The 18,167-nt window shown below is 40.8% G+C and overlaps 1 protein-coding gene across 4 annotated transcripts in view; it reads left to right on the top strand.

Annotated features, from left to right (window-relative positions):
- Positions 1 to 18,167, top strand: part of MCF2L (MCF.2 cell line derived transforming sequence like) — a 156,598-nt gene that overhangs the window by 2,563 nt on the left and 135,868 nt on the right. For all 4 annotated transcript variants that reach the window (XM_058044996.1, XM_058044997.1, XM_058045001.1 and 1 more), the window contains exon 2: positions 7,888 to 8,086. In XM_058044996.1, coding sequence (XP_057900979.1) covers positions 7,909 to 8,086 — 178 coding nt within the window. In that variant the 5' untranslated portion in view covers positions 7,888 to 7,908. The remainder of the gene's footprint in view (positions 1 to 7,887; positions 8,087 to 18,167) is intronic.

The following is an 18,167-nucleotide window of genomic DNA, read 5'->3' on the forward strand; positions in this document are numbered from 1 at the left end:
TGTCCTCATCCTGGTGGGCAGCATCTTGTGTTTGTCACTGCTTTGTGCATGGAATAATGCATGGGTGTGATTGGAGTTTGGGTTTATCATGACAACAACTTGAACAAGGGGAGATTTGTCAGCCCCTTGAAATAAGGGGTCAAGTACAAAACCACCTCATTCTCCACAGAGTACTGTATAGCACTATCAGCTTCTATTGTGTTTCAGGCTTGATCTAAAAATGAAACCTGGCTTGTCATTCTCTGGGGTCTTGGAAAAAATCTGTGAAATGTGATCTGAGTGAAAATAGATACAGTGAACTGTTCTAGAGATGTATAAGCTGCTCTTCATGCTGCGTTAGAAGACACCATGTTCAGGCCAGTATTTTATTTGACGTCTCATGGATGGAAAGAGAAATAAGTGGGAAAGAAAGTTGGGGTTGTGGGGGCTGTGTGAGGGGGCAGGAGGAAAGGTTTAGATATCTAATTCCAAAAGCTCCCTTTTCAGGAATGTAGGTGGTTTGGTGGGAGTTTTAGAGCTAAGAACATTATGCTTTTACTAATAATGATCCCTAGGCAACTGGAATTCTATAATATGGAGGTTTCTCTCACACTTACATTAACACTCTCAGACTGACTTTCTTCGGTTATACTCACTGAAAATATGGAAGTCTTGCATTCAGCATTAGACATCACATTTGTACAGAAGGAGCAACAAGCCACTTTTCAAATTCCATGCTGTATAAAAGTTGAAAACCCCATTTTTTCCTGTTTGCAAAGGGGAAGTGTGGCATGTATAAGGTCCAGGTTTCTGTAGGACATGACATGCAGCTCAGGTGAGGTTACTTTGTCCATCGCCCATTTCATTCCTGCATGGAGCTGGTGTTTCCTTGTCCTCGTGCTCTGCTCAGATGGTCCATGGATGGCTTGGTGAGCACTGGGCCCGTATCTCTGAAAAGGAAGAGAATTTGGCTGAGTGCTTGAAGCTCTTCCTGTACCTGTGTGCAGTGGGTAGAGTCAGGCAGTAGGGAAGGTTGCTCAAGGCTTGGGAACTCAGCTACCCTCTGTCATCCTAGGTTTATCTTTTTATTGTTTTTGTTAAAGGGCTTAAAATATAATGCACAATTCTGAGTTGACTAACAAAAGATCAACTTCTTATGGCTTTCTGCCCCAAAAGGAGGAAGGAAGACAGCTGAGTGACTTCATTTAAATTTGTAAGCATTTCTCAAAGAAGGGGCTACCTATAGGATGACAAGTTGAATAAATAAGAAAGCATTTCTCTTACAAAACACATTTGATTTTTTTTTTCCTTTGTAGAGGCCTCAGGTTAGCTCTTGCTTAATAGTCTAGCATTTTCTTTGAAATTTGTGTTTTCTACATCAGCCTGTTGATGACTTTTAATGCTTTGTGGAAGGCTTTTAAATACAAAATGAGGCCCTTTATCTTGAAGGACTGCTTAGTATTCAAGTTAAATGTTGATCATAGTCCAATTCCAAATGAGAAAAAAATTTAGTCTTTAAATTGGTTTTGACTTAAAACATGTGAGGGTATTCGGCATGCCCTAGAGAGACATTAGAGTGGAACTTTTTTGCTGATTTTTCCTCTTCATCTTTCCAAACAAAATGTAAAAGGACTGGGAGAAGGGCAAGAGTAGAAATACAATATCTCTGTAGGAAGAACTTGAGTCATTTCATGGACTTTACTGAAATCCTAGTGTTTTATTGTATTTATTATGTGACTCGTTCTTTGAGGCACTCTGTTGGTAATGTATACAAAAGTGGGACTTTTCATTATCCACACTCAGGCTGATCTGCAGTTGCCTTGGACTCTCTGGAGTTGAAGTAAGGGGCTGATGAGCCTCAGAGGATGCCCTTCTCTCTTACTGCAGGGAATGCTGAAGTCATGTGAGTTAAGTAGGTTCTTAACTTAAACATCTCCATTTCATATCTGATCTCAGATGGGAGGAGCCTGGGCTATAATGTGTGTCTGATGTATTTTGCACTTTCCCCTTGCATTGGGAGATGGATAGAATGCAATGCTAGCCAGCCAAAGCATAAAAATTGGGAAGAATGCTGCAGACAGACACATGCACCTAAAATCAGATTCTCAGCAGAGCAATATTGGCAGGTTAAAACAGCAAGTGTTGGATTAAAAACAGTGTATTTTATTATTATACAGATACTGGTATCTGTATAATAATACAGTCCAGTCCAATTGTCCTGCAGAGACCTGCAGGGTACATGGCTGAGCTCTTACACCATCATCTGGACTCTGCTCTCTATTGATGTGGGCCTACTGAGCTTGGTGAATTACTAAGTTTAAAGCTGCTATCCAGGCTGGGTATTAAACAGTTTTTCTTTAAGGGCATTGGCATTAAGTGTCATGGTGTCTATGGAAAATAAGTGTGTGAAATCTTAGTAAGTGCTGAGTTAGGAGTGGTTTTCCCCACACAAATACATTTTATTTCTCAGTGATTTAAATGGAACAATTATAAAAGCACAGTAAAATGCTGCACTGATTAAATGCTGAGGGAGGTAATTCACAGGACAATCTGAAAATATCACACAAGTGGTCTTAGAAGTGAGATACATTTAAATGTTTGTGTTACACCTGACTAGAAATAATGCCCTTCACCAGGGAAATGGCTGAAGAAATTACATCATGTGTCAGCAACAGTGATCTAGTGACAGTGCATGGATTGAGGGTGATGGGGACCCTGGGAGCTGGGTTTAACTGCTCTGGTGAAGTGGCTGCAGAACGTGGGTTTAAGTTTCTGAGGTAACTGTGTGCCTTACGTCATCTGGTTACATTTGAAGATAATAATTAACTACTGCCTTTGCAATGTTATTCTTGAATTAAAGGGGGATTTTTGGATGGAAAACTGAGGTAAGTTCAATGAAGTGTGTGTGCAACGTGATTGAAATAGGATTCTTGCTTTCAAAAAGTGTTCTTTTGTCTGAGTTTCATAAACATTGTTTCAGGAGGCATTTGCACCTTAATCAAGGAGTAATGTGGAGTTAAGAATTAAGGATATTAAGAATATCTTACTTATGTATAGCTCATGGGCCTACAGGTAGAGAGGTCCTGGCTGTAGTGAAGTCTACCAGTGCCTTTGTGTCCTGACAAATGAGCCTAGATTCTGCCCCTGCTTTTCCTTGGGTATTTCACCAACTTTGATGTCTGCAGTCTAATTTAAAGCAAACAGAAAAACTCAAACTCTCAAGCAGTATTGGTTCTAGCACATGAAGCTGAAGTTTGGGAGCAGTTGTTCAGATCTACAAATGTCAAAAGGAGATTTCAGTCTTGGGCTTTTTCCATGGTGTATCAGCCTAGTTTTATGCTGGCTGAGGGTATGGCTTTATCTTTGGATGCTTTGAAATAATAAGAAAAGCTACTTGTGTCTTCAGTGTAACTGCAATGGTCCAAGAGGAGGTACCTTGAGGAGCTTTGACTGTTTGGAACATCTTGTGTTAGCTCATAAACCAAAAGAAAAAGTTAAGATTTTTTGGGGTTTCTTTTTCCTCTCTTTATGCTTCCCTTTTTCCAGGCAATCTTGGTCAAGAAGTTTTATGAATATGCAAGCTGCCTCTCTTCATGGAAGTGTGAACATATACAGTGACTATCTCTCAGCCCTCATGTATTTTTTTCCCCCAACATTTTTGCCCCTAGAGTTCCTACTGTGTTTTCTTAAGATCTAAGTTCACATTATCATTCTTAAAATCAAGATGATCAGTGGATCAGAAAATAATTAAGGATTAAGGTCATAAATGTGTGTCTTTAACTGCATAGAGACACCTTTATACACTGTGCATAATTATTTCTGGCAATCTTCAGGCATTTCCATTGCTTAAAGAGAGGCAACAAATTAAAAACTTATTCCTAGAGTAATTTGCTGACTTCTGAAGCATTGATCCAGCTGCTTTTCAGTTCACCTTGCTCAGGAGTGGGGAGAAAAACTGCGGTAAATTTCTGGGATTCATGTCTCCTGCAGAGAAGCCTTCCCCATCTTTGCCCCAGTTCTTGGGGTAAAAAGTGGAGAGATTTAAACTTTGCTAAGTGGCTTTAAGCAGTAAAATCTATTTAGTGTCTCAGATGTAAGGGTAATTGAAAGAATTCCCCCTGCTCCCACAGAATTAAAAAAAAAATAAATTGAATTGCTATGAAGTGCTTTTTTAATGAAACCCCCTGTGCACACTCGTGCCTGTCACAGCACCTGGCATGCCAGACAGTTGTAGAGGCAGAAGCAGCTTAAAGCTGTGTCCTATTTGCTACATACATTATTTACTGCCAGAATGTGCATTAGTACAGCTGGAAGTGCTTGCCACTTTCTGTATGACAAGGAGGATGTGTGCAATGAACCTGTCCAGTTCAGCAGCTATAGAAAGTTGAGCAATTTGCTTTTAACTCCATTACCCACCCTCTGACAAACACTGCAAAGCTAAAGTCTGGAAATAAGCAAAGAGAACTGAGGAAATGGCAGTATGTTGTCTAAAATAAAATTGCCCTCTTTAAACTGGGGAGAAGATGCACCTTGCTGTAATACTTGAAGGATGTTTTATCTGGAAATCCTCTCTTCTGCTGAAGCATTGCAGTAAGTGCCAGAGAGAGTACTTTATTCTTCATGGGTGATTCCTGAGGGATCTGGTGCTAAATAATGTGTCTTTTTTGTCTTTTTTGTAACAGATGGAACTTTTATATTAAGAAGGCTTTTAAAGTGGATTTTACTTTGTTCAAGTCTATAACTGACACTTTGAAATGTAATACAGAGAATGCAGACCTGTTGTTAATATCCATGGTCTGCAGTGATTCTTTTACTCAATTTAATCAGCAGCTAGAAACAGATACACTAGAAACACTTGGATTTTGATGCTTGCAGAACAAATGAAGCTTATGCATCTGTTTCTTTTCTAAAAAGCATTAAATTTGCCCAGGGAGATGCATATTTCCCTTACTTGGGCCTGGTGCTTTCCAGATGGACTTGGAAAAGCCTGTCAGGTCCCTTGTGCTCGGATATTTGGACCATTATTTTTCTGGCCTGTATGCCTTCTGGTGGAGAGTGGGAGCAAACCCATCCTGGATGTGGTGTCATTTCCTTAGAGTACAGGGGAAGCAAGGACAGGTATCCTGGGAAGATGACAGGGATGCAGTCCAGTTGTAGGGCTTCTGGTGAGGAAGGCCAAGGTGCATCTGGAACTGAACTTGGCAAGGGATGCAAAGAGTAAGAAGGGATTCTAGGGGTATGTCAGCCAAAAAAAGGAAAGTAAAAGAAAGTGTACTCTGCAGGTAAGCAAGGCTGGCATATGGGTAACAGTGGATGAGGAGAAGGCTGAGGTGCTCAGGCTTCACTGGCAGCCTCCCTTCCCATGCTTCTCAAGTAGATGAACTGCAAGATGGGGACCAGGGTAGCAAAGTTCCTCCCCCTGTAGGATAAGATCAGGTTTGCAACCACCCAGGGAACCACCCAGAAACATGGGACCTGATGAGATGCATCCCAGAGTCCTGAGGGAGCTGGCTGATGTTGTCAAACCATTCTGCAGGATTTGAAAAGTCATGGCAGGTGAAGTCCCGGGTGACTGGAAAAAGGAAAACATTGTACCCATCTTTAACAAAGGGTAGAAAAGAGGACCCTGGGAACTGCCTGGGAGCTGTCAGCCTCACCTCTGTGCCTGGAAGATCATGGCACAGATCCTCCTGGAAGCTGTGCTCAGGCACATGGGGGACAGGGAGATGATCAGGGACAGCCAGTATGACCACCAAAGACATGTCCTGTCTGATCAACCTAGTGGTCATCTATGATGGAGTGGCCACATCAAGTGATGAGGGAAGAGTTACAGATGTCATTTCTCTGGACTTCTGTAAAGCCTCTGACTTGGTGCCCCACAACATTCTTCTCTCATAACTGGAGAGACTTGGATTTGACGGTGGACTGTTCTGGGTGGGTGAGGAATTTGTTGCATGGTCATATAGAGAGGGTGGTGTCAATGGCTCAGAGTCCTGATGGACATCAGTGACAAGTCATGTCCCTCAGGGGTCTGCATTGGGATCAGTGTTACTGAATATCTTCACTAATGACAAAGGGGTTGAGTGCCACCCCCTGCAGGTCTGCAGATGACACCAAGCTAAGTGTTGCTGTTGACAATCTGAAGGACAGGATGCCATCCAGAGGGACCTGGACAAGTTCAAGTAATGGGCCCCTGGGAATCTCATGTGGTTTAACAAGGCCAGAAGCAAAGTGCTGCACGTGGGTGAGGGCAACCACTGGTATTGATCTGGGCTGAGGCATGAACTGCTCAAGAGCAGCCCTGTTGAGAAGGACTTGGGGGTGCTCATGGATGAGGCAGTGTCCAGGTGCTGCTGGACACAATCCAGCCATTTCTGCAGCCCAGAAAGCCATTGAGTCCTGGGCAACATCGAAAGCAGTGTGGGCAGCAAGCTGAGGGAGGGGATTCTGCCCTCCTCTCTGGTGAGAGCCCACCTGGAGAGCTGTATCCAGCTCTGGGGTCTCCAACAACAGGAAGATGTGGGCATGTTGAAGTGAGTCCAAAGGAGAGCCATGAAGATGGTCACAGAGCTGGAGCACATCTCCTGTGAGGACAGGCTGAGATGATTGGAGTTGTTCAGTCTGGAGTAGTAAAAGCTCCAGGGAGACCTCACAGCACCTTCCAGTACCTAAGAGAGCCTGTGGGAAATCTAGAGAGGGACTTTCTACAAGGGCATTTGGACATAGAAAAAGGGGTAATATTTTTGAACTGAAGGAGGATTGATTTTATATTAGATGTTGGAAAGGAGTGGGTTTTTGTTTGGTTGTTTGGGGTTTTGTTTGCTTGTTTGTTTGTTTTACAATGGGGCAGTGAGACATTGGAACAGGTTGCCCAGAGAAGTGGTAGATGTCCCATCTCTGGAAGCATTCAAGGTCAGGTTGGACAGGGTTCTGAGCAACCTCATTGAGTTGTAGGAGGATTGGGCTTTGTGGTTTTGTTAGTCAAACTGTTCAATGATTCAGCTTTGCAGACTTTCCAGCTACCTTTAACAGTAGGAAAGATCATCTTAGAAAGATCAAGACATTTCCACAGTGGACAAAATCTTTCAAGTTAATGCTGTTTTAGTTATTTCAGGAAGGGGGTGATTTTTGTTTAGTTAAAAAGCAAACTTCCCTGTAGTTCTCTGGCATAAACTGGGAAGCTTGCAGGTGTTTAAGGATGTGCTTGCTGTCTTACCTGCAAACACATATAATAAGTCTAGTAATTTCTAGCTCCTTCTAGGCTAAGGGAACTCTTGCTGCTTCCTTCTGCTCAGGAAGAGGGCGGCAGTGAAGGACCTGGGTGCTGTGTCAGAAACCAAAGCTGGTCTTCTTGCCGGATTTCAAGTGGCAAGGTTTCATTCAGTTAATTTGTTTATGAAAATTTTGAACTGTATTTTCAGCCTCCCATATAATGCCAATTGTAGTATCTTGTCCTCTTTTGTCATTATTGTTTTTCTTTCACATTTTGACAACCCATGTTCTGGTGTGTTCTTTCACCTAGTTAAACTTGGCTTTAGATAAACTTGGCTTTTAAGATAAATATTGACTTGTTCTGTGAAAAATACAGAGAAATAATGATTTTTTTTTGCTTTTATGCAGATCACATGTGATTTGATACTTGTATGCAGGGTTTTTGTGGGGCTTTTTTATGTTAGCTTCCTGACCTTTGATATAAGCATTTTGAGAGATTACAGGGAACTCAAGCTTCTTACTTTGGGTACTATACCATGGAAGACTATTGTAAACAGTGTATTTTTTCTTCAAATCAAAGATATGATAATTTGTATGCAATTGTTATCCTTAGCATTTGAGCCCCTTCTTTCAAGTAGCTAGATTTTTTCCTTATGTTTTGCAGAAAACAATTTTCTGTTTCTTGTTGTATTTCAGAAATCAGCTCACAGGGTTTTCATGTCTGACTACTGGTATCGGACCCTGCTCCTGTGCAAAGAAACTGGAAGCTGCAACTGTTTTGCAACAGCCAACCAACCTAATGAAGAGAAAGAAGAAGATACCAGCCATCAGGTTGTGGTGTCAGATACCATGCAGCTTGTGCAAGATAAGCAGGAGGTGACAGAAATCATGGCAGGTGAGAAAAATATGGCATATTTTGAAACTGGCGGGCTGGCTGCCAGACTGTTAAGAAGAGGACAGATGTCTTCAAGAATTTTAGCATTTGTGTCTCATCTCTAGCAATGAGAGTAGGACAGGGAGCCCAGGAAAAGGAATAGCTGAGCATTCACTGGAGGGGGCTGATGTCACCACGAAAACAAATGTTTAATAGCAGCCAGTGAAAACCTGCACTTGGGAGGACTGATGCTTCTTATAAGGAATTAAAATCATTCAGTGAATTAATTGTTTAGCAAAAAATAGCCATCCCAGAGAAACCTGACCTACCTTCTGTAGGAAGGATTTGGTATTTGTGCACCATCCTATAGTTTTAAAATCAGTTTTGAGAAACTGCTGAGAAGCAAGTAAAAAATACCTCTGCACCATATCACAGTACTTTTGTTGCTGTGGGCCATAAGCAGAAAACTGTATTGAGTGCTAGTTTATGATTTCTGGGATTGAGCATATCTTTTTTTTTACTGTACCATCTGATCTTATATTTACCCATGCAGTTCATTGTCATATAGTTCATGTATGAATAGAAGCTTTTCCATGGTACTAGTGCAGATGGACAGAAATTTTATAATTTGATTAGCAATTGCATCTGATGGCATTTGGTCTTTATTAACACATCTTCATTTCATTTTGAAAAATGTTTTTATAAAGCCTCCTATGTAATTAAATTAATTAGGTAATTAAATACCTGAATATATTTATGCAAACCTCTTTAAGCTGGAAAGATGTTCCAAAACTGGAAAGGTGGAATTCACTGAAATACAGTTTTGCATTAAATGCACAATTATAAAACAGGATATGACTCCTTTGTCCTAGCTGGAATGAACTAATGATGTTGTTACTGCAGAATGATTCATAGTCTGCTCTGACTTAACAGGAAGCAGTGATTAGAGTAATCATTCTGCTTTTGTACCAGTGATGTCTCAGCTAGAAGGAGGTTTCTTTTGAAGGCAACAAGGAAAGATGCAAAAAACCCTGCAGTAATTGCAGAGGATGATGTCAGGGTTGATCAGATATGATTTCTGTGGAAATAAGGTGTGTGTATCTAGACTACAAGAGAAAACTGAAGGGAAATCACACATATTCTGACTTTCTAGCAGAGATCCATGCTGCTTATGGAAGGTGAATATTTACTTGTTTCAATTTTCTTGTTGTCCCTAACCATTAGAATAGGAACAAGAAAAAGTGAACTTGATTCCTGCAGAGAAGATTGGGACCTAATTGGGGCAGTTGTTAAACAGACTAGTTAAAGAATTTGTGCAGTCTCTAGCTTGTTCTTAATGAAGCCTCTAGTGAAACAAGCCAGTGCTGGAGGTGAGCTGGGTGTACTTGATTCCATCTCAGTGATTTAAGCCAGGCTTACAGCACTGTGCTTCTGTGGTAGAAGAAGAAAAAAAGAAGTCCCGGGAAGGCAGCCCTGGAGTAGGAAGACAGGTAGGAAAGATGGTTCTCTATTGTGTCATCTGCAGGGTTTCAACAAATGGGAAATTGCTTCTTCCCCTCCCCAGAAATTCAGGGGAGAGCTCTGTTGGGTTCAAAGCTGCATGTTTAGTCTCTGCTGAAGTGTCAGTGAATCAGTTCTTGACTGCTTTATCAACAAGGGAAGCTTAGTAAACTGCAGGGGTTAAAATGAAAGCAGTGAAGGCAGACCAGGAGCTGAATTTAGAGCTGTACTTCATAGGCATGAGGTTGCCTATATTAGCCTGCACATACTTGACTATGCTAATTTCATCTTTTAGCTGTGGCTGCTGCCCTTCTATCACTGCAGTGTATGTAAAAGGGACATGAGGTTTAGTGGAAAAAGTTCTGAACTAAGTTTCCTGGCCTGAGAAGTAGCAGATCTTTCATTGGGGATTCATCCATGTCTGGCCTGACAGCTGAATTGCAAGCCAATAATTGAAACTGCAAAGCACATGATGATACTCTTTATCCCTGGAAAAAGTGGGATGTAGTTCAAAAAAAGGTATGTTTGTTGTCTTTTGACTTGAAGACAGCAGTGTGTAGATTGGGAAAGGAGCTTTCCCTGAAACAGGCAGACTCTACAAGAGAAACTTAGTGGTAGATAATTTTCTGCTAAAGTTCATAAACTGTAGTAAATGAAGTATGAAAGGTTTTCTGTGCCATGTTTAATACTGTTGTTGCTAGTATTGAGGATTGACTGAATCATTGTTTGTGGATATTTTAATGGGGTTTGATTTTTAACAAATCATTGCTCTTAATTCATGCAATTTTCATCTTGAGATTTTCTAACTTTATCAAGGGACTGCTAAAAAGAGTCTGGTCTGAAAAGAGGTAATGTGGTAAACATTTAAAATGAGAAGATGTTTTACTCTATTTTAATACTTACTCAAATATGTATTTCAAGAAAACAAGGAGGTAGTTTTTCTATTGGTGAAGGGAGCCATAGTGCTTTGTTCTGTGAAACTAATCCTTAGAGTCTTCTCATGGGAAAGAGAGATGCTGCCATGGAAGATAATGTTGGAGTCTTCTCTCTTGTTATTTTTGACTTCTGAAAGCAAATGTGAGGGGTGTTAGTCTCCCATGCAGACTAATAATACTGTATGATAGAGAGCATCTTTGTGCTTTTATTTAAACCATATGTTGCCGTTGCTGAAGTTTTAATTCCCTCTCCCTCCCCAGGAACTCATCTGCTGTGCTGTTGATACTTTATTAACAGCAATATTTTTACTGCAGTGTCCTCCTAGAAGTTATAATTAATATCAGGTCTTCATTGTGTCTGTGAGTACACACACAGAGAGAAGATACTGCATCTTGAAAGCTTTAAGAGTTGAGCTTGAAAGTGATATATGAACCAGCATGCAAAATTCAGCTTGGGGCAGAGCACAAGTTGAGATGGGAACATCATAGCATCAGACCAACTTGTGTGCACTCTTGCCTCAATTCAAATGCTGTGTGTAATTCAGCCTTCCTTCTCCTGTCTTCAGCACAGCCTGAAAAATGGAAAGATACTGGAAATAAATGGAGGCATGGAAGGCAATAATGAGTCTTTACTAATAATCATAAAAAACTTAGAATTTAGTATTTCTGTATTTTCTCAGTGCCTGTTATGTTGTTCTACCTGTGTGGCATTGGACTTGAGGAGTGATGTGCATGGAGGCCTATTTACATACAGCAATTGTTATTTATTTTCTCTCTCCCTTCAAATGGTTGACACCTTTTATTTGTTTGGATTTTTTTTCCCTGTTCAGTTCAGGTCTGTTTGGAATATAATCTTTTCCTGCAGGGGTTTTTAGCCTCCTGCCATGATGCAGCAGAGGAAACTTCTGGTGATCTTAGGAGCTGTAATTGCTGAAGTAGTAGCAAATAGCCATGAGGGTGCTACAGTCAAAGCTTTTACAAAAATAATGGGACTATCATGACTCTGCCCAGGTTTTGAAGAATCCAAGAATGCAGGTAATAACTGACTGCAGTCTGAAGTCTCCTTAATCCAAGCCTACCTAAGATGACATACTTAAGGTGTAGGAAAATATTTTTAAATTAATTATAAAATGTGTGTCATTTTATCAATTTACCTGATTGTTGACATTTTTGCACCTGAAATCACAAGGCAGCTGAAAAGACAGCAAAATGACTGTGACGTGCCAATTCCAACCCTGGTAGCAGTGCTGCAAAGCACAAAATCAGCTGTTGCACTCACAGGCACTTGAAATGCTCGTCTGTTACACTCATGCTCTTTGAAAGAAATATGCGTGGGATCATCTCAAAATGTTAAGTTGCATTGTTTTCCATACATAAACACCCTTTTAGGTACTTCTCAGTGACATTCCTGAAGGTAACAGCTTTAACTGAATTATATACATCTGCGACATGACAGGCACAGGATGTGCAGGTTACATTATCAAGATCGCTGATGACTCATCACCTGCATCAGAAGAGGGGAAAAAACAGCATTTCTCTTAAACACTTGTATGTCTGGTAACTTCAGTTATACTCAGAACCCCTAGTATAACTTCACCTACATGTATTAGCCCTTTGCTTCCACTAGTCAGAACTGTGTAAATACAAAATTTCAAAAATAATCTGCAAGGGAAACATTGTGGGTATTTATTGTTACAATAACTATACTGTTTCAAATTAAGTGACTTCAGAAAAACAATGGCTAATGCTGTTTCTATTAAGTCCTTTCTATTCCTTGATAGTGTACAAAGGCAACCTTTAAAAATCTTAATTTACAATGAAGAAACTGAAATCTATCTCTTAGAAGCTGCTTTTATTGGTAGCTAGGAGAGTGTCATTGCATTTTTGGGGAGAAGTCTTTAATTTATGCAATATATGTAGAAAGTTCCTTGATTCTTGGAGTTGTTTTATATTCTCCATGAAGCTTTATCAGATTTGATGCCTTACCAGAAGTTTAATTTTAAGTGGCAGAGTTGTGTACATTGCAGTATGCTTCCACTAACAACTTTATGAAAAATTTTCTTTGCAAGGGATAACTTATAAACTAGATTGGTACAGCTAGAAGATACATGTGAAAAATGAGGCTATGAATATCATACTGAGTATTTTCTATGAGGTTGTTTGCATACACAAAAAAATAGTGTCATCACCAAGATATGTGAGGCAATTGAAGATTTCCTCTTTGTTAGAATTCCAGAGGCATCTACAAGAAGATCGCTTTGTTTCATGAGTGTGTGACACCAATGTACTTTCGTTAACATTGGTACATCTTCTGTGGAATGCAGATGCCATTACAGACTCCTTAGCCTCAGTCTGCTTCTCAGTTGTGCAGGTGCTAAATAGCCCATGACCTTTTTTACCTTTAAATACAAGCCAACTAGGGTAGGAGTCTCTAAGCCATAATACACAAGCCACTTAGCGATACAGGTCCAGCACGTAGCTGGGAGCTATTGTTGTCCCTGGTGGCATCTGTCACAATGCTCAAGGAGGGGGAACCTGGGGTTTGTTTTCTTTTTTTAAGAACACATATCTGGGCTCAACACAGTTTTTTGGCAGAAAAGGCTATTTGTTTTGCAGTGCACTTTTCTTCATCTCCTTGGTATCAGTGGGTTGCCCTTTAAAGACTGGTTGTGTTTTGCTGTGGAGCTTATAAGAAAATCATGTAGAGCTTTCTGTTTGGTACTAGTGTTTTGATTGGTGTGAAGTACATACTCAAGTAAGATACAGAAAATATTATGTGTGCAGGGTTAGCATTTCCCATTGGTGCAGACTATTTGCCTATAAATGTCTTTACAAGCCTGTTCCCTGGCTGGCTGCTGTAGGACTGGTACCAGTCTCAGCATGTATTTGTGAGCCAGTGTTTTTATGTGTTAGCTCAAAGAGCTGCTTTTTATTAAAACTGAGTTTCAACTGAGGGAATTTGGCAAATTCTTATGAGCTTTACTCCTCAAAATGAGACACGTTTAAAACTAATTGGAATAATCTGTCTAACAACATGGAAAAGAAAGCCTTTGCGTGGTAAACCTCTTCTGTGTCGTGTTGCTGCTCTGAGGAATAGAGCAGTGAAATCCAGTCTGATTAAAATCAGTAGGAGTCTTGTCAGGATTTTCGTCTTAAGACTTCTAAGCTGTACAAGTTAACCACCCTCTTAAATGAAATTAATATTAAACATCTTACTGTAATTCCCTATTTCCTGGGAATTACAGCAGATATGGAATGTATAAAAATAACTTCTTGTTCAGTACAGGAAGTTAGAGCAGAAAAGCTTCAATAGTGTAAAAACTGGCATTGCCAGTAAAAAATGAGCTATGCAGAGGTAGTTTGGCAATGTCAGGAATAAAATTCTGTGTGTGTGTATTTGTGCATCTATCTGTCTGTCTTCTCTGTCTTTGTAATTAAGTGCCACACTTGATGGATTTTCAGTTCAGCTGCTGCTTGCTGAAAAAAAAAAACATTTTCGGGAAATGGTCCTGCCTGAAATTGCTCTTAGCTTTTATCAAAGGCATATTTAATTCTTTCTTCAAAGTTCTTTGAACTCTGTTGAGAAATATTTCAGAGATGTCACAAACACAAGTTATAGGTGTTCTTTGGTTTATAATCTATTTAAAATCTATAGCCATTTAATCAGAAGGGAAAGCAGTAACATTTAGTTTATTGAGAAAATTCCTAGCTTTTGTGATGCATCTGAATGTAGTGAATCTTTCTCTTTTTATTTAAATTATGCTTTGTTTTTCAGATATTCTTAGTGCAGGATGAAACAATAGATGCTTGCTGAAGCTAAAGCAGGAAAGCTTTGTCAATTCTGTTTAGTCCCTGACATGAGTGAGTACCTTTGTGCTTTTGGTGCCTCAGGTGGCTCCAAAGAAATTAGAAAAGTGTCTAAGCAGCAGCATAATTGAAATTCAAGAGGGGTTACATGTCTGACCTGCTTAGGCATTCTGTAAATTCCACTTTCCTGCATCTGTAGGCAGCTGATATCTTTGTAAATCTGCTTGATTATAATAAATAAACAGAAAAAAACCCCCAAACTCTATATTCGAAACTGACTTATTCTGTAAGGGCAGGCTGCTTGCTGGTTTTGGCATTTGCTCCTTGAGAAGATGGAGAAGTTGTGAATGTAGATGTTAGGTCTTGGATAGGTGCAGTAGGAACCATCTGACAAGGTCTCACATGCTGTCTTAATATCATATCAGTGTCATCTATGTATCTGTAGGGAAAATGTGGGGTTACAGAGCCTCACTGGCTTCCAGCTGGACTGTTTGTGCTGGACCATTTGTCATGGAAATAAATTGCTTTGCCTCAGTTCTAGCCAATACCCAGATTAAATGTTGGTTCAGTTGTTGCCTCTGGCACTGAGGAATTACTCAGGGCTGTTTTATGCAAATGCACAGATTTTCTGGGGCTAATCAGTGCACTCTCAGCATTTAGGAAGTCAAGCCCTCATTGCATGGGAGAAGGGAACTTTGGTAAGAGAAAGAGCTGAGAATAATGAAATCCAATATTGAAGTTTCTTTTCAACACTAGTTTTGCTTTTTGCTATAGCTGGAAGCAATTAAAGTTGTTCAGTGAGAAGTTATATTTTCTCAGCTCAGCTTATATCTGTTTAAGCCTATTTCTTGATCATAGGGGGCATTAGAAAAATTGTGATTCTTTAAAATTATTTGTTGTACATAATTAGATTATTGTAGTCTTCAAATGTCATCTTATCTAATTATTGATCACACTAATATGTTTTCCACTGGCATTGCTAAACAACTATACAGAGAAGAGGAAAATAAATTTGATGTGTATCTGGAGTCTGTCAGTGAAAATTTCCTGCTGTTGAATTTGTGCAAGTCTGTTTTGCCAGGACTTACCTGGGGAAATGTACTTATTTACTGAGTGTGTGGAGAAAGGAGGGGAAGGCTTTGTGGTATCCCTGCAACATGTGTAACTTCCATCTGAAAATCGTCTTGGAGCTACACTGAAAATGACAGATTCAGTGAAAAATAAGGCATCTGGGATTAACTGCTGCCCAGGAAACCTGTCCAAAGGTGAAGGTTTTGGGGAGAACACATTAGTGGTGCTTCTGCTGAGGTTTCTTTGAAGAAGGGAGCAAGTCCTTGAAAGCCAGGCAGTCTTGCCAGCAGCTTCTGTTTTCAGGAGGGTGTGTGGATACACACACGAGGCCAAACACATGCAAAGAAGGTACTGGGGACTTTTGTAATGCTGTTAGGAATTGCCAAAAAACCCAATTGAAACAAGGCTGGTGGGTCTAGAAGCAGCTCTCTTATGCTGCCTGAAATCCTCTTCACTAGCATTCTTTGTGTTGTGGACAGATTTTTTTCTAGGTGAATTACTAGCAGTTGCTTTTTTCCACAGACAGGGCTTGCAGTCAGAGGAGTAGGGGGAAAAATATGGAAAAAAATGCCACATTACACATGTTTGCTTTTGTTCTTTTCCCCCTTCCCTATTATTGCTTCTTTTGAGAAAGACCTCCTTGTAGGACTCATACTGTATGTTCTCTAACCATACTGTGTATTGAGATTTGCTGTTGGTGTGCTGTACTGTGCCTCTGTGTGGTTTCAGTGCAGAGCAATGGTCTCATGTGGTGTATTGTGTACCTGGGCATCCCTCATTGCACAGAAAAGGGCCTGTGCCTGCCCTTTTTACTGTTGCAAAACATGTTTACATAGGGAGGCTATCAGTGAGATTACAGGAGGTACCAAAATGACATCTGTGCGTGCAGCCAGCTCCAAATGGAGCAATTGGGTTTTCCTGTTTTACCAACTGGTGGGGTTCCAGCAGCACTGCTGGACTTTTGTTCTCTGCACTGGAAAGGAAGAAGCTCCCCAGCAGCATGTGGGAGAACAGTGCCAATGTTTGGGGCACTTCAGTAGCATTCAGGTGCTCAAAATCTGAGAGGGGGTAATTCCTTCAGCAGTTTTTCTGATGAGGACTGAGCTGCCTCATCATGGCTTCTCTTACCTTTGCCCAGAGCTGTAGGCACACAGTTTGTGGTAATTGGGAGTGGGGCTGTGGCTGAGCCTCATCCCCAACGGGCCACAGCTGTGAGCAGCAGGTGAGCAGCATTGACAGCAATGAGCCATGGAGGGCCAGGGGCACTGACCAACCACCAAAGGGAGCAGAGGGCACACAGGTGCACTGCATCAACATGAGGGTATAAAAGGCTGGGCTAAAGGACAAGAAGGGCAGACTCTTGCAGCCTTCTGATGTGGTATGGTGTTACTCTGTATGGGTTAAAGCCATCTGAAATTGTTTGATGATACTCTGTGTATTGTGGCTCTCACAACTGCAATATGTGCTGCAACACAGAGCTCCTGTCATTCCTGAGGAGGCTGTCTGCAGTTTGGTGTGTGTGGTGTTCTTGAGCTGCTTCATGTGCCCTGCACACACCTTGTTTGGTTTCACAAATGGCAGTGCAGTCAGCTTCCTGCAGAAGGGGTACAATGGTGTTGGGGTTCCTGACATACCCCACAGCAAAGTGAGTAGAAACTGGAGTCCTCTCCACTTTCCTCCTCAGCCTGGAAGTCTGTGTGGATGGTCAGTCTGACTGCTCTTCCTGGGTGAAGGCACTGTAATGAAGAATTGGAGAGTCACTAGACTAGAGGGGGTGGTAGCAAGGGGAAACTTAGTTTGCTGCTGACTTGGCCCCACCAAGTAAAGTCTTGAGTTTCTCTGTTTCCAGTAGCACTTACACTTCTAATAAATAATCACTTGTTTTGTGGTGCATGGTGAGTGCTTGGGGCAGAGATCCTGTTCTCATCTGATTGCATTTTAAAAGAGGGAATTGTGTAGATGTGAAAATCCGGGCAAGGGCTGAGCTCTGATTGGTGTGTGCCTTTCAGCAGGCAGGTGAGACACCAGTCCCTGCAGAAGGGCACCAACGAGGATGTAGCTGAGCTTGTCCCATTGCCATTTTCTTTGGATTGCTTAGGTGAGCATGTCAGAAATATGGATTGTCCTGTGCTCCTCTCACAAGGCTCCAGGTATTATGTTCTGGTTAGGGAGTTTAGCCCCCGGTAGGTTCTATTGTGAAAGGCAAATACTGGGTGTTATTAGGGCAAAGTTCTTTGGAATCCTCGTTCTGAGCATTTATTAGGTTCATATGTGTTCATCTTGTTCTTTGTGAAGTTTTGAAGAACTTCTGCTTGGTCTGATCTGGTTGGTTTTTAGTCAGTGCTGGTTGGAATCAGTTTGGTGGGGTTTCCTTTATTTACTTATTTATTTTGCAAATCTGTGTAATTGTTAAACAAAGTGAGAAAATAGATTTAAAGAGCAAAAAGGTTTCATAATAAAACTCTCCCATGCATGAACTTGAAGAATATTTGAATACTTTTACTGGCAGAATTCTTGTCAACTGGTTCTGTTAGCCCAGTGTATCTAATATTCCTAACTGTAACATGTTATTTGTCATATATATGTCATTATGTAATATGATGTCTCCAAAGGCAGCCAGGAGTCAGTGCTGTCCTTCTGTCCACTTTTCTGTTTGGTTTGTTTTCCTTCTGAAGAGAAAGCAAATGCATATTTAAAAGTATTGCTCATTTCTAGTTTCACAGTGACTGCCAAAGTGATGCCAAAGTATCCAGAAATAGATTCTGTAAGTATTTTATGCTCCTGTACCT

Source organism: Melospiza georgiana, chromosome 2 (assembly GCF_028018845.1).
Source record: "Melospiza georgiana isolate bMelGeo1 chromosome 2, bMelGeo1.pri, whole genome shotgun sequence".
Taxonomy (NCBI): Eukaryota; Metazoa; Chordata; class Aves; order Passeriformes; family Passerellidae; genus Melospiza; species Melospiza georgiana.